General features: G+C 37.3%; 1 protein-coding gene across 7 annotated transcripts in view; it reads left to right on the plus strand.

Annotated features, from left to right (window-relative positions):
• Positions 1–24,419, plus strand: part of MAGI2 (membrane associated guanylate kinase, WW and PDZ domain containing 2) — a 1,351,061-nt gene that overhangs the window by 1,016,961 nt on the left and 309,681 nt on the right. For all 7 annotated transcript variants that reach the window (XM_032873261.1, XM_032873263.1, XM_032873262.1 and 4 more), the window contains one exon: positions 10,515–10,572. In XM_032873261.1, the coding sequence (XP_032729152.1) occupies positions 10,515–10,572 (58 nt within the window). The remainder of the gene's footprint in view (positions 1–10,514; positions 10,573–24,419) is intronic.

A 24,419-nucleotide genomic window follows, 5' to 3' on the forward strand; every position in this document is an offset into this window, starting at 1 on the left:
GAGGTCTAAAACTAGAAAAAGAGATGGGGGGGAGAACGAAAAGATTTTCCTAGTTAATTATATTACATTTAGTTCTTCTATATGTGTCATTTTGTCAGTTTGACCTATCTTCAGCTGGGAGCAGTCTTAAATATTTGTCATTAATGTAATTCTATTTCTTCTCACACTTCCTATAGTTACAGTTTTATAAAGGTGGTTTGTATTATTTATCATACAGATAGTTACCGTTATATCTTCATTATGAATTATGACCTTCATCATTATCATGTTCCTTATTCTTTTTTTTTAAGATTTTATCTATTTATTTGAGAGATAGAATGAGAGGAGAGAGCAAGAGAGGGGAGAGGTCAGCGGGAGAAGCAGACACCCCACCGATGTGGGACTAGATCCTGGGACTCTAGGATCATGACCTGAGCTGAAGGCAGTTGCTTAACCAACTGAGCCACCCAGGCGCCCCTAATGTTCCTTATTCTTATTAATGCTTTTGACTTGAATTCTAAAATCTGATAGCAAGACTATTCCTCCTGTTGTCTTATTTTTTTCTATCTGAGTGGTATATCTTTGTCCAAGCCTTTACTTTTAGCTTTTTTGAGTAACTTTATTTAAATGTGTCTGTTCTTTACAGGATAAACTGGGGTTTTCCTTTATGAGCTAATTCGAAAATCTTAAGAGAAGCAAATTGTGTTCATTTCTATATTTTAACTGTCATTTTATGTTATATTTGTTGACAATGTCATGTTCTAATGATTGTGGTTTTTGTCTCTGTGTAGTCTGTTTTCTTTGGGGTTTTGTTTGTTTTGGTATTTAGAACAGCCTATATTTATGTTCTGATGTTTACCTTCATACTTTTATAAGGCCCTTTTTCACTTGCTAATTTTAAGTGGTGTTCTGTATTCCCACCTATTACCAAAGCAACAATTAATTCTGTTGCCACCTTTGTTCTGCTCTGATATTGACAATTAAATCTATTGAATGATTACTATTAGTCCTTTTCTACACTCATCTCTTGGTTGAATTAAGGTTGGTTTAATTAAGTGGGGTACTTCAGGAAGTTTTCTTGGACATGGTACTCCCCTGAGTTTTTACGTATTTTTAAAAAAAATTTTTTTTTATTTATTTGAGAAAGCAAGAGAGTGCAAGAGAGAGCATGAGTGGGGAGAGAGAGAGAGGGAAAGGAGAAACAGACTCCCCACTGAGCAGGGAGCCTGACACAGGGCTTGATCCCAGGAACCTGAGATCATGACCTGAGCCAAAGGCAGACGCTTAGCCAACTGCACCACATAGGTGCCCCAATTCTTACACATTTTTAACACATGTGTGCATGCACGTGTATGTACATGTGTTGGGGGGGTGTGTGTGAGTGTACTGGTATATATCTTGAAATTGTTCTGGGACCATGTTCCAAGTACATGGGGAGCCATTTCAATAGATATAGTTATTTTCTTTTTGAATTATAGTTTCAAGTATTAGTTCTATTTTCCTTTTCTTCTTCGTCTTCATCCTCCTCCTCCTTCTCCTTCTCCCACTCCTCCTCCTCCTCCTCCTCTTCCTCCTCCTCCTCTTCTTCTTCTTCTTCTTCTTTTTCTTCTCCTTCATGTATTCCAATTATACATATACTGGATTATCTTTATCCTCTATATTAATGATAATTTTCTGATTCTTCTTACCTCTTGCTTATTTCGTTTTGTTCTCTTGACTATTGTTATGTCTTTCCTCAATGATCCCTATTATATTTTCAATTGAATCTATTTTCTGTTAGGCAGCTTGTAATTTAGTTTGAGTCTCAAATAGGTTTTTTTTTTTTTAATTTATTTTCTGATTTTGGTCACTTCTATCTTTATGCTTTTTTTCTGTTCAGAGCTTTTAAATTTTGATTCAAAAGGTTTTTCTATGTTTATAGATGCTTGTTTCAAAATATCTTGAGATTCATTACAATTTTCTCATTTGTGTTTTTGTTTTTGTTTTCTTTTGATGGAATGTAGCAAATTTCCATTTGCTATATTATTATGACTCTTATTCTTGATTTCTTAAAGTATGAATATTATCTGCTATTTTCTGTTGATTTTGAATTTTTTTTCATAGACCAACTAACAGTTTTATACAAGCGAAAATAAGGGATTTTGGTGAGTTATTACATTGCCAGTTCAGGAGCACCCTCTTCTGTTTCTTTTGTGAAGTACTGATTCTTTAGTGAATAACATTTTTTCCCCCAGAGAGAGTACTTGTATATCTTATTGTCCTAGAATTCTGTTTTAATTTCTACTTCATGCTTCTTTCCTATCATAACTAAATTTCTAAGGGCCATTTCCTCCATTGACATCAGCCCCCTCTTCTTAAGCAGAGCCTTCCCAAGACTCCACTTCTCATTCTACTCACTTGCAAACCCCTTGCATTCAACCCCCAGCAGCTGTGTTCTGATCAACCATGTCTGCTGTCAGCATTTCCCCACGCAAGATAGGAATTTATCATTCCGAGAGTGATTTTGTCTGTTTTTTCATCCTCCGCTCCTGGTGCCCTCTCCTTTTTTCTGCAGACTCTCCACCTTTCTGATTCAGAAGGGGCTGACTCTGCTGGTTTGGGGCAATTATGTCTTTACTTACCTGTAACTTTTGAGTTCATTGTATTTTCTTTCACCTAATTATGTTGTAGGTATGCATTATGGGTGGTTTTATTGCTCTCTTAGTGGATAGTTATGGCTTTTCAGGACATACAGAGAGGTTAAAATTTAGATGTCAGCCTTTATAGTATAGAAGCCCAGCGTACTTCAATAAATAATTTGAAGGGAATGATGATGATAAATAGATAGATCAATGGATGGATAAGCATAGACTTAAACAGGTTAAGAGGAAACTGGAGTTGTATATTTCAAAGTTCTTGGCACATACTTTGCTTCCCAGATCTTACTTTATGGCCAGCCCTTTTCCCAGAGCTCTAGTAATACAAAGAAAAACAGTAGGTTGATCACTTTTTGGCCTTTGAGTGGTGCTTGCAAACTTAAACCAAATATGACTTTTTCTGAGTCTTTCCCAGACTTTCCCAGGCAGTATTCTTTTCTTGTGCCGTGCCCTCCAGCCACCATATCTTGTCACCGTCTCAAAGAGATTGCAGTACTCTGCCATCTTTAAGTTAGCGTTGCGAACGTTCACATCTATATTTGCTAGCTTTTCCCCAAAACATTATTGAGTGCACATTTCTTCACATATAAATATTGAATGGGTTTTGTTAAAAACCAGAATGTATTCAGAATTTACTTTTATAATTACAAATGCATTGTTGAATATAGGAAAAGAAGAGACAAAATATAATAAAGTTTATTAACTTAAAAAGTCATCTTTTGTGTATTTTATTCTTGCACAGTATCCTTCTCTTCCTTTTTTCCTATAAAAACTCACACTGAGGACTCTTGTGTAAACTTACTTATACTCCTAATGACTACTAAAACTCCTAAGAACTTCTTGGAAACAAATTATATGTAACTTTTCCAGAAAAAAATTGAATTATATTTCCCAATTTGTATACTATATGTACAGCAAAAATCTAATGAAGATTGGGGAGAAGATTTTATTATGAGTATTAGCAATTACCATATTGTATACTATACACAATATTATTTGAACTAGGGAAATTTTGTATGTTTTTTTATGTTCCGTTGTAATGTCATTACCTCTAAAACACAAAAGCAAGAGTCTAAATTAAAAAAAAAAAGTCCAAAAAAGTAATATAGTGTTAAAGGAAATGTTTTCTCATTTCTGGTCTCTGTTCTTGTTTCCAATATTTTAGTACTTTGTATGCTTCCTGAATTCATCTGCCTTTCTGGTTTTGGAGAGAATTTTTATCTGCCCAGGATGGGCCTCCACACAACCTTATATGAGTTAACATAACCCATGCTGTGGCTCATATAGGACAGTGCCCCCAGAAAAGGAACAAAGCCTGATTCCAGATTTTAAACCTTATTATTGAATCTGTATCTTCTAAGATTCGAGATGCAGTAATAATTTAAACATAAATGTATTTACCTAGTTTCTCCAGGAAGCAGAAAGATAGGCAACAGGGGGGAAAAAAAAAACCCAAAATGATAGAAGAGCAAAATTAAGTCTCTTGGAATTATCTCTTGAAAAAAATTCAACATAATATAAAAAAAAGAATATAAATACAAAATCCTACATTCTCGTTTTGTTTAAAAAAATCAACATTATTCAATGAGTTCAGTGTTACACATATTGGATGGAATATTAATGAAGTATGAGTATAAGTCATCTAATTGATATGGAGAGTTGGTAAAATAGCTTTTTTCAGTGTTCATTTTGAAAGTATTTTAGACTTCCAAAAAAATTGCAAAATACCACAGTGTTTCCATGTACCTCTCACCTAGCTTCCCTTAATTTTAACATCTTTCGTAAGTCCAATTACTGAAGCCAGGACATTACCATTCATGTAGAATATTAACTATTCTATAAACCTTACTTGAATTTTGCCAGTCATTCCATTAATGTCCTTTTTCTGGTCCAGGACCTGATCCCACAATGCATTTAGTTTCCCTGTCTAAATAGTTTCCTTCATACTGTGACGAAACCTAGTCTGTTCTTCTATTTCAGAACCTTGACACTTTTAAAGGGTACTGACCAGTTCCTTTACGGAATGCCCCTCTATTTGACTTTGCCAGATGTGGCTTTGTTTCTACCAAAAGGACGCAGCCACCAGCCATACCGGATTATTCTGCGGGTGGATTCTTGACCTGAGGGTAACTGTTACCTTGATCTCCCAGGTCAAGTAACTTGAATCTGTTTTGAAGAAAATGAGCTGGAGTCTGAGTCCTTTGGGGAAACAGGTCACAGAATTGAGAAGCTCAGAAATCAAAGTAGTGCTCTCAGTGCTTGAGATAAAAAGGAACATAGAGTCAAGTATGGGGTGGCCATTCCAGGACATGGGCAGGATGAGCAAGCAAAAGTAGACAGTCAGTAGAAAAGAAAGAAGATGTACACAATGAAATGGAGCTGAGAGAAAAACATAGACACAGAGAAAAGTGGCTTCGTTTAAAAGACTGAGTGAGATGAAAGGGAGCTTCCTGAGATACCCTAAGGTAATGTATCCTAGATTTCTTACAACTGTACAGTATCCAGGTCCCATTTCCAAAAGAAATACTGTCCTTGGATTCTACAAGTTTCCCAGTCCCAGCCTGAAAACTGTTTCTCATGAGATCGCATGAAAGAGTGTTGGTTTTCTGCATTGAAAATGGATAAAACAAACAGAAACAAGCAAACAAATACATACATTGGAAAGAGCAAATAAGTAAAAAATTATAGCTTGGTGGCCGGGGCAGAATCCGGGTGTAACTGGGTGCCTTTTTTAATCTTTTGCTCCTCTGGCAGTCTGGACTGACTACAAGTTAATCTCAAGAGTAACAGAGACTTTTGCTGAGTGGATCATGATGGGAATAGCTCATCACTGAATTTACTCCATGGTTCCATGGCCTGAAGAAAATCTCAATTAAAACAGTTTTTAATGCAGTATTAGCCTTGTCGATCTCAAGTGTTTATTTTCTCCAGCTGCACAGTATATGTTATTGTTTCATTAGTGTGACCTTAATCATTCTCAAATGTGTCAGGTATTGTTGAATACAGTAGTCTACGTAACCCAGGACCCGAGAGCACCAAGCTACATGCTTGCCTAATTGGGCAAGAGATACAAAACTGGAAATTCTTTTTTTCAGTTGTTAGCTTACTTTTAAAGAGAAGCAGTTGGTTTTCAAAAACAAATTCAAGTCCAAATAGTTTGTTTTCACAGTGAAAGGTGAATCTTAACTTTCGTAACTTTCATCATCTAGATATATACTACCCGGCTTGTAATCTTAAGTATATTTTTTGACTTGTCTTTTTATGAGTGCAGAAAACCTTGTGGTTTTTCATTAACATTCTAGTCTTGACCTTTCTTTGCTGCTCAAGAAAACGTCACTAAGGGGAATACACACATACACACATGTACATATTCATACACAAAGAGAGAGCATTTTATTCATTGGTCATAGATTTGTGTACCCATTCTGCCACATTTACAAATGAGCTGATCTATAGATCTGTTACTGGGTTCTTGTAACATTCATTCATTAATTCCTTGCAGAATATTTGAAATGAAATGAATAACAGCCTTTTTTTTAAAGAATTTATATATTTATTTGACAGACAGAGATCACAAGTAGGCAGAGAGGCAGGCAGGCAGAGAGAGAGGGGGAAGCAGGCTCCCTGCTGAGCCGAGAATCCAACGCGGGGCTTGATCCCAGGACCCTGGGACCATAACCTGAGCTGAAGGCAGGGCTTTAACCCACGAGCCACCCACGCGCCTCAGTAACAGGTCTTTATAACAGAAAGTTAGAGCTACAGTGTATTGTCTTCTCCCAAAATAAATAAATGAAAAATTAATAAGTTAATAAAGTAATTAAAATGCAGGCTCCAAATTCAGACGTCTGAGTTTAAAAATCGACCCATTAACTGTTAGAACCTCTTGGTACCTCCCTTTCCTCATCTTGTAAATTTTGAGGGTTAAGTCAAGTCAAGTCAGTGTTGAGGATTAAGTGATTTATTTTTCATAATGTACCTAAAACAATGCCTAGCACATAGCATTTAGCTCTCATTATGTTTTGCTGTCTCTTCTCACCTTGGCCCAAATGTGGTAGAAAATACAAGAAAAATTAGATTGCAATTCATATATCTGAAATAAAATTTTAATAAAATTACTTTCCCCTCTCCCCAAAAAATGTGAGTCATGGAACACTAATAGTGAAAATGCTTGAAATAAATGTTTATAGAATATAAATGTTTATAGAATAGATTTTGTCTTGGAATGAATTAATAATTTATTTTGGAAATGTGGAATAAGCAAGCAAACAAAATTTACTGATATGTAAGGCAAAACAAATCAGATTCCCCCTAAATGCTGGTGAATACTTTCTGGTGGCAAGTAGGGCAGGATGCCAAATCAATAGTTTGCATTGCAAATCTACAAAGATAAAGAATCAATTAACTGTACTTTTGCAATGAATTGCTTAGAATCAGTAATTTACTCAAAGCTCAAAGACGAGGAATAAGTGAAGAAACAGTTTACATTATAAAATATGATTCTAAATTTTTTTTTACTCTAAAATTTTAATCATGAAATGTTTTCATCTAACAAGACACAGGACTTGAAAAAAGACACAAGACTAGTCATGTAATATTAACCATGTTAGCTATATATTAGTGAATATGATTTTTTATATGTTATAGTCATGAGATGATATTAAACCTGTTATAATTATGGATTCATGTATTCAGCCATACTAATAAATAGTCATAATATCCATTGCTATCCTCTGTATATTTTTCTACCTTAGCTGCTTGGAAAGGGCCCTCAGCAGATATCTGTCAAACGGATTCTTCTTTTTAATAGCCAAATTCTCCAATAGCTTGGGGGATTTGGTGAAAACCATCTGGACTGTTGTTGTCCTTAATCTAAATTAAGTGTTGTTTATGCTGTGCTAGACAGAGTGTCTAAATTGATATCTAAATTGGTTAAGACCTCTAAAAGCAGAATATAGGAATTTTAAATTCTGAGTTGCTGATAGGGCAAATGAGTTAACACATGGAAAGTGCATCAGTACCTTGGTCATTGTAAATATTCAGTAATACTGTTGTTATCATCTTGAAGAAAAATTTCTTAAGGTATTGTATGTTTATGAAGACATGACTAATCTAAGAAAAATAAAGTCATAGTCTAGACTTCATGTTAAAACAAAAAAAGAAACACTAGAAAAATATCTTCAGTATTTAAGCTAGGCTCCAGTGACAGACCTATAAAGGGAAACACTGAGAAATTTACCAAATAATATTTAAAATATCTGTGTTAATGAAAATGTTCAACAAAATTAAATCTAAACAAACTTCAAAAACATATGTGATAAAGAATTAATATCCTTTATAAGTAAAGAACTCTTAGGCATTGACTTTAAAAAATGAGAAAGGTTCAAAAGAAAAAATAATTGCCTGAGGGTAAACATATAAAAAATGTTCAAACCAGCTAGCAACCCAAGAAAGGGGACTTAAAACAATTACAGGTTGCTATTTTAAAATCAATTTATTTGGTTTTTAAAATAATAATGCACCAGTACTTTATCTGCACATCCAAAAATTTGAAAGCTCTAAAAACTGCCTTTTGTAACTCATTTGGCAGCAAAATGTAACCTGACTTGGACACTCTGGAAGCAGAACTGTGCTATCTGATATGAAGTACTCCTTATTTGTGCCTTTTAGTGCAAATCACATCATTTTGGTTGCATAAATAGTCACGTGTTTGATTATAAACTGCTTCCCCAGACTCTGCTTGGAGTGTTATGGGAAAGTAGGCTTTTGCATCATGTTAACTTCTGAAAATCAAAAAAATTCTTAATTCCAAAACTAAATGTCCCTAAAAGTTTTGGCTGAGGAACTGCCTACTTGCTTTTAATTTGACAGTGCAGAAAAACAAAGTCATTCAGAAACCCCCCAGTAATATTACAACCTGTTCTATTTTGCTAGTGGGACAGTGATACTCTGGCAATGTATATCAAAAGCCATAAAAGGGTGTATGCCCTTTATGCCAAAACTCCACTTCTAGAAATTTATTATGACTAAGGACTCGGAAAATGATGAAAGATTTAGGTTTTAGTAAGTCCAACATAGATGGCATTTAACAGGTAAAAACTGGAAAAACCCAAATACTCAGCAACAGAAGAGGTGGGTTCGAACAGTCTCTAGCCACACCTCAGACCACCGCTGCACTGCTTTTAAGTGACATTGTACAGTAATGCTCATTCACATTGAAGATGCCTTTGGTTATCTTGTTAGGAAGAAATATTGGGCTACAAAAACAATATGCACTGTATGATGTAATTTCTTAAAAATTATTTGTAATTATCTGTGTCTGAAAATACTTTTGGATATTCACCAAAATATTAATAGTGGTTATCTCTGGATGGTCACATTGCAGATGTTTCTAATTTTCTTTTTATAACTATGCCTTGTCTACAGTGAACATGTGTTATTACTACAATAATAAAACTTTAAAGTTCATTTAAATATATCATTTAAAACATGCCAATATATCCGACTTAGATTCCAAGTTCTCTCTCTATATATAATTAATATCTATCAGGAAGAATGTAATGTTCATCATATTTATAGGAGTTAATAATTATAAAGGCTCATGTGTCCATTATCATATGGTTTCACTTATTTGTGGAACATAAGGAATAACATGGAGGCCATTAGGAGAAGGAAGGGAAAAAATAAAGGGGGAGAAAACAGAGTGGGAGATGAACCATGAGAGACTATGGATTCTGGGAAACAAACTGAGGGTTTTAGAAGGGAAAGGTGTGGGGGGATGGGTGAACCTGGTGATGGTTATTAAGGAGGGCACGGGTTGCATGGAGCACTGGGTGTTATACGCAAACAACGAATCATGGAACACTGCATCAAAAACTAATGGTGCACTGTATGGTGACTAACATAACACAATAAAAAATGGATTAAAAAAATATTTTTTTAAAGATTTTGTTTATTTGCCAGAGAGAGAGAGAGTAAGCAAGTACACACAAGCAGGCAGAGGCAGCGAAAGAAGCAGGTTCCCTGCCGAGCAAGGAGCCCGATGCGGGACTCGATCCCAGGAACCTGGGATCATGACCTGAGCCGAAGGCAGCGGCTTAACCCTCTGAGCCACCCAGGCGTCCCAATGGATTTAAAATTTTTTAAAAAATTATAAAGGCTCAGTGTATTTGGGAAACAGTATCATAAAACAAAGCCTTGTTTTCAAATAGCATGTTTTTGCCTATAGAAGCATCTACAGTATTGTTAATATTTTAAAAGTGTATGTATGAAAATTAGCCATGAAGAATGGGAAATATGAACCATATTGCCAAGGCAAGTGGGTTTAAGATTTTAGACTTTATGAAAAAAAATATGCCCAGAGAGTATATTGGCAGCATTCAAATTCTGACCCATGTGGAGAGAACAGCAAGCTAACCATCTTGAATCCTGGGATGTCAATTGAGAATTTATAATGCCTTTGTTTCAGTCATCAGAAACAGTTTGCAATCCTCGGAAATGTATTTTGACAATATGATCTTTATCCTGAAATACTCCTTTTAACAATACAAATAAATAAGAAAACTGTATGCACTTTCAGGAAAGCAATTTGCCTTCTGGACTGCCTTGAGTGGTGATAACACGAGGACGTGCCATCCTCCCGCTTGGCATGCGATAAACAGCTAGACCCAGCAGTCTATCTGCAGAGGAGAGAGCTCTGTGTTTTAAATGCCAATTTTCAAGTCAGTGCTTCTTGTAGTTTGTACAAATATGCGTCAGAAATTTGGTGCTTACTCTGAATGCTTTATTCTACTTTGGTGGACTACTTCTGCAATCCATGAACAATTAAATTGGATTACTTTTTATTAGAAATTGTGATATCTGTTGCATCTTTACTGAAAGAAATAATTCTTTATTTTTCAGAGCTTCCATATGGCTGGGAAAAAATCGATGATCCCATATATGGCACTTATTATGTTGAGTAAGTCTCTAAGTTTCCTACTAATTTGTTACTAATATGTGGTGAAACTGTGTTAGTATTTTAGTTATTGAGCATGCATGGCCAGCTGTGCCCCTACCTCCCTTTCATCTTACTTTGAAGTGTCCGCCAAGACTCCAGGAGCACCAGCTAGCTGTTTCTTCCTTCTCCAGCTGTGGCTAATTTGTCATTCTTTTCCTTTGACTCATGAATCTAAAACACCAATTGGAAAAGTGTTTCACCCTGTCCTCTAAATGAGTGATAATTAAAGATATCAACGTAAGCGCCCTTCATTTTGCAATCAAAATGTTGGGAGCTGACTAGTTGTGCCAAAGAGATGTTCTATTAAACTAGATTTCAAAACCAGTTAAATGAAGCAGCCATACTTTCCAGTGGAATGATGAAATAAAATTTAGATTTTCTTCCCCCTTTTAAGGCCCCATTTCAAATCAGTAGTTTTCTTTCTGTAGATTAGACTTTTTTGTTACCTAATGGAGGTCGCATTGCTTTAACGTATCTTAGCATATGAGTTCTGTCTCCAATGCATTATTTTATTTCAAATAAAGCCCCTATTAGAGATTAAATTATATAGACATTAAGGAAAATCAAGTAGTATTCATAATTTCCAAGAGTTAAATATGCAGCTTACTTTTCTAGAACCCCCTCTTCTGATAGAGAATATAGAGAATTTTTTTAAATTCCTCATTGTAATGTTGTTAATGTTATTTGGGTGAATAGCAAAGCCTACACATTGCCTATGAGAAGTGTACTACCCGAGAAATGCAGAAACTGAAAAACTAAAGGTGTTCACATTATTTATCAAGATCTATCTCTGTTTAACCACATTCTGTTTAACAGTGATAATCTAGACGGTGAAGGGTAGGAGATGAATGGCATTTTTGCGAAATTGTTTTGCTAACAGTGTTCAGTCACTGAGCTTTTCCTAAGTGTCAAGCCCTTCTTTGTGCTAGGGAGGTACTGGTGAGTAAGGCTTGTGGGCTTCCTGTCCTTGAGCATCTTTCTCATGAGCTTGGATACTCTGAACATCATCTTTATTTGGAAACGCCCCAATTTTGGTAGCACAGTCAGTCATTTCCAGTCCAGGTAAATTCACCTCATTTACCGCATGCAATTTTTTTTTTAAAGATTTTATTTATTTATTTGACAGACAGAGATCACAAGTAGGCAGAGAGGCAGGCAGAGAGAGGGGGCGGGAAGCAGGCTCCCCGCCAAGCAGAGAGCCCGATGCGGGACTCGATCCCAGGATCCCGAGATCATGACCTGAGCTGGAGGCAGAGGCTTAATCCACTGAGCCACCCAGGCACCTTGCAATTTTCTTCTATAGTATCTAATACTCCAATGTCAGGCGGATGCTCAGTAGATGCAAAAAGGAAAATAAATGCCTGGAGGTGTCACTAATTGCGAAAATAAAGGGACGTCACTTGCATATAGTTATGAGGAAGGCACCTTGGTCCCCCTACATTGCTAATCAATAAAAACACACACATTTTAATAATAGTATAGCTGCAGCTTCTGGATAGATGTACCAACATTGCCAGTTTCCAGGAAATGCTGCCTAGTCTTACGTCACTAAGTCAGGCTGCACGATGCCTAGGCTATTACACCTGAAATCCAAGGTAGTTCTATGTAAGGAAAGAGAACTGAGGGACGTGACAAATCAGATCTCATGTTTAATACACTTCTTTGCAGAATTCACTGAACAGGATTTTTTTTTCTTTAGTCCAGACCTTAGCAAATTCCAGTAAGCCCCAGATAGCAAATATTCTGGGAGGCCTATGACCTCTGTCACAGCTATTCAGCTCTGCCCCTGAAGCTTGAAAGCAGCCATTAGACAACACTCAAATGAAGGGGCATTAGCTACCACCTAATAAAAGTTTATTTACGAAAACAGGTAACTGGCCAAATTTGTCTTACTGACCCCCACCCTATTCTAATTCTTCAGATTCTTTGTCCATGCGCTCAAATGCTTCCAAGCTGGCTTCACTGTGGAAAATAACATTTAACTCAAACCTTTCTTCTCTGCCTTAATTATCTGTCCTAGAGGTGAGACACCTAACCCATCAGAAAGCCGTGCTTCCTACCTTGTCTTTCATTAAAGAGCTGCTGCTGGTGGACACTAGCTGTGACCCTAAAAGATAACTGTCCTCATTATTCTTATCCTTCAAATGATTGTCTTTTTTATTTGTTTTTGCTTAGATTATATTTGTCTACATTTCTCCCCTTCATTTTTCATGCATTCACTGTCATAGTCAGAAATTGTTCCTAAGTTAGCCAGTCATGTCTTACATCATCGAACCAGTCTAACACATTCAATAATTTTAGATTTCAAGTGATTCTGATACCACAGACACAGGTCTTAGTGAGTCAGATTTAACTTTCTTCCGATTATATCCTGTTCTACTATTTGTCATAATTCCCCCCCCCTTACATGATTCTGTAACATATACTAACGCCAATAATTAGATGTGTGGGTGTCTCAAACTGACTAGAAAATTGAGATAGATAATTCAAGCCTAAAGATAATTTTAAGTAGAATTATATTCCCGTATTGCTCAGAAATGTCCTTTGGAAAAAATTCATCAAAATAATTAAAATACCTCAATTTATTCTATATAATGTAAACATTGCTTGAAATCAGGGATATCTTCCATCACAGCAAAGACAACTTTTCCATTTTACCTGAAAATGTCTATTTATGTGGTTTGTTTTAACTGTTCAAAAAAAAATGAGCTGCATCTCCATTACACTATTATTTTCACAAGGTTCTAAATAGTAGTCTTGTTGGTGGAAACTGTATGGATACATATGTGAGCACAGTGGTTGTCACTTTCAGCACACAGAGTATGTTTGTTAGGAAAAGGTCACCAATTTCTTAGAGCTAATTATACAGAAGAAAATAACTGTCTAGTTTAAGGCAAGTTTCTCTATCAAGTGTTCATTTTAGACATCATAAATATAAGATATAATATGCCTGGATGAGGGCACTGTTTATAATTATAGTGATAGCATTGATGTGGGTATCTTGGAATCATAGAAATTTGTCATATGAATATTCAGTTAATGTAACAAAGCAAGGTGGTCTTCAGTATAAATCCGTAGTCAAGAAAATGTTGATTCAGTAATTCTAGTCATAATGACAGACAATGGGTTTTCTGTAGAGCTATCATTTTTGGTGTTTAGTCACACACTCACAGAATTAGAGGTGCAGTTACAAAATATGACAAACATTCCACCTTTCCACCTAATGGCAAAAAGAAGCCCGTGCTAGGACACTAGAAGTCTAACTTAGCCGTCAGCTGCTCTCTTCTAATAGACAACCTACTGGGAGCAGAAGTCGCACTGTGGTCCCTCTGTCATCAGCAGGTCATAACAGTTTGAAATGAGCCCATGCCTCTGGCATAGTTGCACATGCCCTCTTTCTTTCTAACTTTCTTCCTTTCTTTCTAAAGATTTTATTTATTTATTTGACAGAGATCACAAGTAGGTAGAGCAGCAGGCGGGGTGGGGGCGTGCGGCTGGGGAAGCAGGCTCCCTGCTGAGCAGAGAGCCCAATGTGGGACTTGATCCCAGAACCCTGAGATCATCACCTGAGCCGAAGGCAGAGGCTTAACCCACTGAGCCACCCAGGTGCCCCAAACACATGCCCTCTTTCTCCTTGTCAGCCCCAGACAAGGAGATAGGAATTCCAGCAATCAACAGTAGGAAAGTATTATACAACTAGAAACTGAAATGCCTGGATTGAATCGTTTTGACCACTATTACTGACTCTTCCTTTCTATGCCATCAATCTGTCCTGTGCAAATTCAGTTTTAAGTTGATATGTTTAATGTATTCAAAAGTCAGAAACAACATTACCGCCATCATCATTACTATCTCATCAAAAGAGTTAACATTTATTGAGTGAGTACTTAGTATGTGTCATGAACTGGGTGAAGTCCTCAGCTATCTTTAGTGCATTTGGAATCCTCACTATAGTGATAATGATGTAGATTGTCTTAAGTGTGCAGACGGGGAAATGCTGGCTGAAGAAGTTAAGTAGCTCACCCAGTTTCACCTGGTATTGAGAGGAATGGCTGTTACTTAGACCTAGGCACTCGGACTCAGGAGCTTAGACTCCAAAGTCTTGCTCCAAATCATCATCCAGTAAATGGAGCACTCAAAATCTGTAATATTGTAAACAACCTCTGAGACTCATCACTAAGAACAATGAGGGGTCCCTGGAGAACGTCTCCTCTCTGGCCCACCTCTAGTAGTTTTGCAGTCACGGAAAGATGTCTGACAGGGGGAGGTCGTGCAACACAAAGCTGGGGAGACGGTCTTCTGACCCAAGCATTCTGAGTCTTTCGTTCCATTTCCAGTGACTCGGGAATGGTTCTAGACAACATGGCCACTGGTCGTAAGACATGTGGGGCCTGAAGGACCAGGAGTTCATACTGGGTAGACCTCAACAAAGGGTTGTTGGCACTGCTTGGAGCAGTTGGGGCAGCACACAGTTCTGCATTTTAGAAAACAATGGGCCCCACTCAACATCTTTCCTTATTTCATCTGCAGACAGGGCAGATGGACCAAGTTTCTCCTCTGTGGAGCAGCAGAAAGAAGTTAGCCCAATTTTTCCTGACAGACACCAAATCCATGAGAGTACAACACTTGGCAATGTATTAAGAAGTCCTAAAGTTGCTAACTAGAAATGTAACTGTCACTGTTCATAAAGAAAAGAAAAAAAAAAAAAAAAACTTGCAATGAAAAAAGTACAAAATGTAGAGTTGAACAGCTGTGACTTTTGTACAAATGTGGTTTTTTTCCTCCTCTTTTGTGAAATTATGTCTGCTGGGTACAGTTTGGTTTTCAATGGCAGTTACACAATTTGCTTAACTAGCTAGTCCAGAAGACACAATTTCCTGGAACAGCTTTCATGCAAAGCTGCGTCCTCTGGCACAGACAGAGAAGCAAACCATATAACTGCAGTTAAAATGATAGTAGGGACTGACAGATGTGATTTTCATGTAGAGGTTTTACAAGTTTTTCATGTGATGTCACACATCTGCTACTATAAAATGTTACTTGTGTACAATTCCAGAAAGTCTGAAAGATACCACATAATATCTTCAATGTAACATTAAATGTAAAAGGAAAATCACATTCATTTCATGGTTAATGATGAGTATTCGTCATGATGTTGCAAGTTGGAAAGTAGCTAGAGAGGATTTCAGCTCAGAATCATATCCTAAGGATGTTTCTTTCCTTCATGGCTTTGAGTAGTTTCCTAAATCTTCCAGAAAAACTTCCTAACTTCAGAACTTTTTTACAAGTCAGCATAAATGTAAAACATTTCCAATTAGGAATAAACAGAAAAGAATACCCTTTTAAAACCCTGTTTGTTCTTAGAGAATTGTTTTTCCAATAGGGAAAGTTAATTTTTTTAAACTTTCAGCTTTTCCCCTCGATCTGCAGACACTGGCAAAACTTTTCCTCATGCTTTTTAGACAGCTGTTTAACAAAGAAATCATTTCTTTGTTAACTTACAACATGTTATGAGTTAACTATGAGTTAACTATGAGTTAACTCTTTGACATAACTTAGAAAGTTATGTCATAGAAGATACCAAACTGGAGTGCCATTGTTGATGAAGGTGCTTAGTGGTATTCTATACTAAGCCAAATCTTAAAAATAGCATGTGGTCACATCAGTTATGGTCATGTAGTAGCCAAAAGTATGGGCTGCAGAGGATCACAGGATGTCAACCCTGCAACTTCCCAGCTGTGAGATCTGTAGTAGACGGGTAATGGAAAGGGAGGAGAAGGAGAGAGAAGGGAGAGAAGGGAGGAGAGCAAGACCTTTTGTTTTGCACTTAACACATGCCAAGTGGTATTCTAAGTGCCTTCCATATACTAGATCACTTAATACTCAAACACAGACCTGAAAAACCCTGTGAAGTTTGTATTGTTATCCCCGTTTCACAAGGAAACTGAGGTAGAGATAGTTTTTCAAGTACTAAATAATAGAGCCAGAATTTGAACCTGGGCAGTCTCATTCCATAGCTGGTGTTTAGCAATAAACAGGTATGTAGTACATCCTCAATAAATGTTAGTTATTTTTATCTTCTGTATCCCAATAACATGCATAAGGACTCAACTTGTGGCATTACTTCTGTAGCTCATCCATGATTACAATATACCCCCCAAAGTGAACAACTCTAAGGGAAATTATTTGATTTATAAGAAATATGTAATTTAATCTCATGGTGAGAGCATGCCATGTGGAATAAAGAATGCTTTTCCTTTAGAATTAGTGATAATTCCATAAGCCTCTGGAAATGATAAAGCAAGGACTGCAGAGTATGAGGTCTCTTTGGCTTTCTAAAGGGTTGAGGTTTCAGAATAATCAGCAAGGATGTTATTTTTGTCATAATTATCTATAGTACATGTCACCTTACGTAACTGGGGATTTATGAAAGTAATAGTAGAGACAGTAATGTTTAAGGCACTATTTTAACTTTTAATATGTCTTCACATCTGTTATCCCAGCTGACAATCACAGCACTTACAAAAGAAGGAACCAGTCCTCTGAGGACTTCATTGAGTTCTCCAAGGCCATATGGCTAGTAAGGTTGAAGCCTGATGAAGCCTAATGCCTCATAGAACTAAGAGAGACAGTTCAGTAGAGTAGCTATGTTTTTACATTAATATAAAGTGTCTATACTTTATGAAATGTTTTCTCGTATTTATTAAACAAGCTTATATCAGTTCACTTCACAGTTTAAAAAAAAAAAGGAACAAATATTTCGAAGTAAATATGGGATACCTGATTTCTGAATTATAGGCAGCTCTTTTGTGCTAAGGCGGCAGCCTTCCATTTTTACCTTCTTTGCTCTGAGCCAGGCCAGTTTCAGACTCTGTAGCATCACTCCTTTCAAAAGCCTGGAAGAAAAAAAGCAATCTAGCCTCATAAGTGAGGGACACACCCTAGCCCCAGGCCTATGCTCTTTACATTACATTAGTATTTCTGATACTTTGTAACTGGTGAATCCTACTTCCCTCCTCTGCCCCTTCCTGATATTATATAAAATTTCAGTTGTTATTAAATTACTTTACACTATGGTTCAACCACAGATCTGTACAAAGGCTTATGGCTTTCTTTTATTCTTCATGCCAGAGCTCTCAAATATTTTTAAACTGTGATCCATTCAATCAAAATGAAGTCCCAGGTCCCATCCTCTTACCACAACCACCCAGTCAAGATCTGAATGCACAGCCCTCATCCACTCCTTACCTGAGGTTAGAGGTAATTTTTCATGCTGTGAGGGCCTCCACCACTGCTGGCTCATTCTCATCTGATTAAAATGTGCTCTGTATTCTAGTTACCTTCTCTTCCCCTGAATGTCTTTGCAAATGAAGGAAAGAAAACTTGACTCTGTAATTAGAAACACTCTTATTAGCAACTGTTTGATCTCATAAACCACCTTATTTAACAAATCTTTGGGTTCCAAATGAAGAATGTTTTGAGTACTCAGAAGTTTAAATTAGTTTAACTGCAGGTGAAATTTTACAAATAACAATGAATTATTCACCCTTGGCCTCAGAGTTACTTATAAATGTTTAAAAAAAAAAAAGATAATTTTTATAATTCTAATGGATTATTTTGTTTGTCTTGAAGTCAGTTATAAAAGACAGGGGAATTATCACTCCAGCATCAGATTTTCTTTGAGAATGTATTTGTGAATATATTCATAAACACTTTGGGAGGAGTTGTTTGTGTTTAGGCATTTTTTTTTTTTAATCTAGCAAATTAAATTGGGCTCTTGGTGAGGTGCTTCTGCAGAGGTTAAGCACAGGCATGTAGCGCAGTAGCACAAAGCAGGGGAACTTAGTGGAGAGGCAGCAATGTGGGGGCACAGTCCCTGAGTTCTCATCATCCCAGGGAGAGAGGACAGGAATGGTCAGAACTGGAAACACCGTACTGCATGCTCCCAAGGAAAGACCACACTTACTCCTTCTTCCCCATTTTTGTAGGGCTGTGAGAACTTGAACCTATCCTTATGCAGTCAGGGAAGACAGCCTGCATTTGAGGGACTGCTGCCCAAAGGGGTCACAGACAACCTTTTGAGCCAGGTGTGAGCTGTGTGGTGAGTTTTATTCCTGCACTGAGAAGACGCAGAGCCTGTGGGGAGTGCTGTCCCTCCTGCTGGAAGAGGGGACCCCAGTCCAATGTAGCTCATAGAGAGACAACCCAGAGAAAGCTACCGCCATCTTTCATGGCACAATCCTGCTTGCCTCTTGCCAAGGCAATGTTATATAACACACAAAGAGATCATTGTTATTATTCTAGAATGTGTACGACAATTAGCTTATATAGCTTAGTTATTCTCTCTCTGGCTTAAACATGCTAGGCTTCTTGTGGGTGAACTGTGGATTGTTGTCTCATGCTACCACGCTGGATCATCACATACTTTGGAATCATATCTTAGACTGAGACTAAGTTCTAAAGTTAGCACATAAAGTGAAAATTGCATAGAGTCAGAATTATCTTAAAAATCCCGCAGGATCACGGCATGTTGAAAACTAACGTAGTGAAACAACACAACCATTTCCCCCCCTTCGGTATTAGAAAAGAATTCTTTCTGGAATTAAAGTATTTGGCTGGCATGCAGGTCTTTTAGATCTTTAATAGATACATAACTGGAATCACATTCATCTCAGAGAGATGCGAATACTGGCAGAGAGATGAGGGAGCTTAGTCCAACCGAGGAAGTGGCTGATTGATGTCACTCTTTGGGCAGCCTGTTTACTGAATAAAAGGCAGGCTGGTCACCCTAAGTGGGTAAAATGTAATGCCTTCCACCCCCACATGAGAACTTTAATCTCATCTTTTTCAATATGCAGATAATGTTTTTCAGAATTCATGTTGTGTCACAGACGATGATGTTAGTAATAGTTGTCCTTTTTGCATCCATGATTCTGAATTCACAGGCAAGTACAAAATTACACTTAACCTCCCTGGCTTTTTTCTGTCAAATGAGTGGTTTGGATTAAGTGATTGCTAAGGTCTCTTCTAGTTCAAGGAATATCCACTGCACCTGTGTTAACAAGGCTAACTTTGGCCATTTTCCTGTATGAGCCTCATTATTTTCTCATTATAACTGCTGATCAGAGCATACTTAAAATTTGAAAGCATTTTCTTTTAATTTCCATTTGTTATTTGGCTAGACAATAACATATATATCAGCCATTTAAAAAAATTATTTTAATGGTTTTAACAACACTATCACATGAGTGTTAGGAAAAGAAGGCTTCCTAAAAGGGTGGATGGTTATAATAGAATCTCCTTACAAAGCTATGAAAAAAATATAAATGTTTTTGATATCTACAGACATGAAATGATATTACAATTGTTGTTAAAAGGGCACAAAGATAAAGATAAGCTTATAAACAAAAAGTCAGCATAAGAACTATATTTTTCACATTTTAAAGGCTGAATGCATTCAAAGGGAATATTGTTGCCCCCTTTTTTATGATATGAAGTCACATTGTTATACATTATTTATTACTAGTATTTAATAGGCGACTTCATATTTAACTAGGTGAAATTGTATTACAATAGACTCAACTAATTGTATAATAAAAACAGATGGATTACAGAAAGTTTTATTATCGAATTTCACGTTTAAACTCAATCTGGCTAAGTAAGATGAACTTTAAAATTGTCAAGGAAAAATATTATTCTGTGGCTTAGAAGGTTAACTGGATCTACTAGAGGCAAAAGAAAGTCAATTTGCTGCGATAAACCAATACAGTTGGTTTCGCACTGAATTAGTCTTGAAGAAACTCACATTAGGTGTGTAGTTTCTGACAGTTTATTAAGTACCATGTGTTAAATTTGCCATAACGTTAAAACGTTAGTTCAAATTTCCATTAAGCACAGCACTCATGTACGGAGGCTGACAGTCTCCTCATCCTGTTCTTACTTCACTTTCTTCTGTTTTAATTGGGTGCAAAAAAAAAAATGTGTGTATAGTTTCAGATAGATAAAATGATAGGAATAATTGTCCTTTTCCCTCTGATATTACTTAGTAATTTAGTTTGTGGCATTGACTTAATGTGTAAATACTTAGTAACTATTAGTCAGCCCAGAAAAATGATATTAATAGCTACCATCTAGTAAGCACTTGGTAGGGAGTTGCTGTCTTACATAACTCATTTAATCATCATCATCACCATGACATTTTACTTTCGATGCTGTTATTTCTGTTTTGTGGGCAAGCCGTCAAGCTAGTAGGTGGCAGAATAGAGTTATAACCCAGGACAGGAATTTAGAGACTTTATGTTTCCCATATTTAGGCTATACTTAACTCTTGTACTCTGAATATAACAATGATACTAAAATCAACTTTAGTTCACATCATGTTTCATCTTTAGACATTTTCATATGTTTTATCTGTGTGTTCTTCAAAACAGTCCTATGAGGTGAATAGGATATTTCCAGATGGGCAGTTGTAGTTTGGATATATTAGGGGAATTTCACAAAGGTAGTGAGTGAGTGGCCCATCTAATCTTCAAATGTAGCTTAAACCCCAGAGAGTGATTTGGTCCCCCAAATAGGAGAGAATGACAACTTAAGACTCATCGTCAGTGGCTTTCATGTTAGTGAAACCCGAGAGGTCCACGTGAGATTGAGGATGGCAGAGAGGGCAGGTGGCTCCCCTTTCCCCCATTATTCCTCACGAGTCCACAGCTTACAGGTGCCTATTAGGAGCGGGTCAGGGGGAGAGAGTTCACCAGCGCTCCACATCCTACTGTGTTAGCATGTAAGGAATTTCCTGCTGAGTAAGTATCTCATTTTCATTTCTTATTGTATCACTGGACCTCAGCAGGACCTAACATGCCCTTTTCAGAATCTGAGACAAGACATGCATATTTGTGTTATTGACGACCTCATTCTTACTCACATACAACTTTAACCTATTCATAAATACTAGTGCAGAATCATCTTATTATCAACATCATAATTGCCAGAGTCATGGCCCATGTTCAACTTCTAGAATTTTAAGGGCACCATTCAAGAAAATTGAGTTAGGATTGACCCTAAAAGAATCGAAAAGGTAATCCTTGAAGGAGACTCGTCTGGCTTAAAAACTATATTATACAAAGCCAGGGATCCTGGCTTCTTGCCCGTGTTCTCATTACCATTACATTTTTCACAGTAAGCAAAACATATATGCATACACATACACATAGAAACCCGTATTTCTAGGTACATAGTCTTTGGCTTCTATTAAAAAAATATATATGTACTAATCAAAATAATGTGCTGTATTATCAAAATGTTTGCCTTCAGAAAATCAGCAGGTAATTTACAATCCTGTGAAATTACCAGTTTCACAGTGAATCCTGGGAAAAAGAAATTCAGAATCATCTGGGCAAAGTATATTAACGATTACCAAACAGCCCATGCCTGTGTATACATAAGTTATGTCACTTGAAAAGCAAGAGTATATTTGTGTCAGAGCCACGTAAATCAGTGTTGTTAGATTTGGCACTACCCAGAGCTGGGTGTGAATCATGCATCTGCCCCTTACTGTGAGATCTGCAGAAAATTGCTGACCCTTTTTGAGGAGTAGGTGAATGAAAAGTATGGAACCTGTTTAGCTGAGGGTTTGGCTTATAGCATTTGCTCAACAAATTTAGTTCCCACCCCCCTCTACCATTTACCACTCTCCTTTTATTTTCTCCTTTCTTTACAAGACTGACATTTATTCTCCAAACAATTGGTTTTTTTTCCACCAAATTGTGACATCTATTAAATAATTTAAATCAGAGCAAGAACAAAGTAACTTTAAAAGTGTGCAAAATGGAATGTTCTTCTGAAATATTCAACATCACACCTTTCATCTTCCTTATTTAGAGATTCAGAATGAAAAATACAGACTTGGCCCAATGTGGGGGGCCTAAATTTCCCAAACTTGCATGTGTATTATGAAAAGGAACAAACATATTATGTGAAAATACATACCCCATTAAGGCAACATGAAACTGTCACCTAATCTTTATGAAGTTTTGCTCTTCTGATAACGGCATAACTTTAGAGATCGTGTGCTAATTACAGAAAACTCTGCAATAATACTTGTTCCCTAAAAAGCAATCTATTGAAAACAACTGTGAAGCAGGGGTACGTGGGTAGCTCAGTCAGTTAAGCATCTGCCTTTGGCTTAGGTCATGATCCCATGGTCCTGGGATCAAGGCACACATTGGGCTCCTTTCTCAGTGGGGAGACTGCTTCTCCCTTTCCCACCCCCCCTGCTTGTGTTCCCTCTCTCGCTGTCTCTCTCTCTCTGTCAAATAAATAAATAAAATCTTAAAAAAAAACATTAAGAGACTTATTTCCACCTTTCTTTGCTCTTGGTTCTGCTGAACCTTTATCCTCTATTCCGACTACAGTTTTTCCCCCATGCCTTTCTTCCCAGGGTCCTTCAGTTCTCAGAATGAAAGCCTCCTGCCCACACTCAGGCTATTTGCTGTGATAAAACAATACAGTTGGTTTATCACAATAAAAGTGTTTTCTGATTTTCAAAAATAAAAGTTGTTTTTTTTTTTTTAATTTTGTCAGGTTTTCTAATTCTTCCTGCATAACTTTCTAGCATGTAAAAGGAATTGCTGTGTATTTTATTTCTCCCTGGTCTGGAAAGTAATAAAGAACCAATAGTTGAGCATAATACTTTTTTATATTTTTTCTTACTATGGTAATTGGAGCTAGAAACTTTGGGAGTTTTGATATTATATGGAATTGGAGTTTCTTCCTGTCCTATTGACTGTGAGAATTGGCCAATGTCCTGCCCCAGTCTTATCCATCCCTCTTTACTAGCACTCTACCTGGCTTCCTCCTTCCTGGATAATTGCAGACATCAATGATGTTACCTGCATGATTGCTCACTATTCTGAGTGTCTGTGTCGATTCTTTGACACTCCTTCGAGTCAGGCCCCAAAGTACTCCTGTATCCGTGGTTGTACGTGTCTACCATTGTCTGAGTGACATATGGAGTTCAGCAGGCTTAGCCTGTAGTGTGATTCACATTTTAACATCTCATAAATAATTTATTAATCAGTCGGAACCCAGTTCAACAAAGAGCATATTACAGGTCAGATTATGCTCACATCTCCCAGCACACAGTAACGTCTAATTTCCTGGATCATGTGATGCTTCACAGTCCTGGAGCATCTCTTACTTACCCTCAGAGCCCCAGGCAGCAACAATACGTAGTGCACTGGAGTGGCCAGTAAGTGATGCAAAAATGATTGAGGATTTCAGGGAGCACCACAACTTTCCTATTTGGTCGATAGGGTAACACTCATACTGTGGCCCCCCAAGTTCCCCCAAGGCACCTCCTCCACGACAGAGACTTTGAGAGCTACAGCTGTCCCCCAGACGAGAGTCCTGATGGAAGTGGGGAGACTTTCTGACAAAACCACACCCCGCACCATGACTTACAGCTAATTTTCTAGGCTTATAGCTTTCATCCCCTCGTCCTGACTCCTGCTCCTGTGCCAGCCGTGGGCAGTCACATGCCTGTGTATTCACTCGCCTCCTACTCTAGCTAAGCAGGACTGAATACTCCTGAGCACCTTTGTATGCACTAGTCTCTTCCTGAAGTGCCCCCTCCATCTGGCAAAATGCATCCTAGAATCTGCTTCAGTGTGGCTTTTTTGGTGAGGCTGTCCCCGAACCAGCAGACAAAGCTAAAGCTGCCTTTTCTTCTTGTCCCAATTTACCCAATACTGTCGCACTTTTAAAACTGAAAGTCTCATCATATCATGTGATGAGCACTGGGTGCGATTAAT

The sequence above is a fragment of the Lontra canadensis genome, unplaced genomic scaffold (genome assembly GCF_010015895.1).
Source record: "Lontra canadensis isolate GAN:19392208 unplaced genomic scaffold, GSC_riverotter_1.0 scaffold48, whole genome shotgun sequence".
NCBI classification, from domain to species: Eukaryota; Metazoa; Chordata; class Mammalia; order Carnivora; family Mustelidae; genus Lontra; species Lontra canadensis.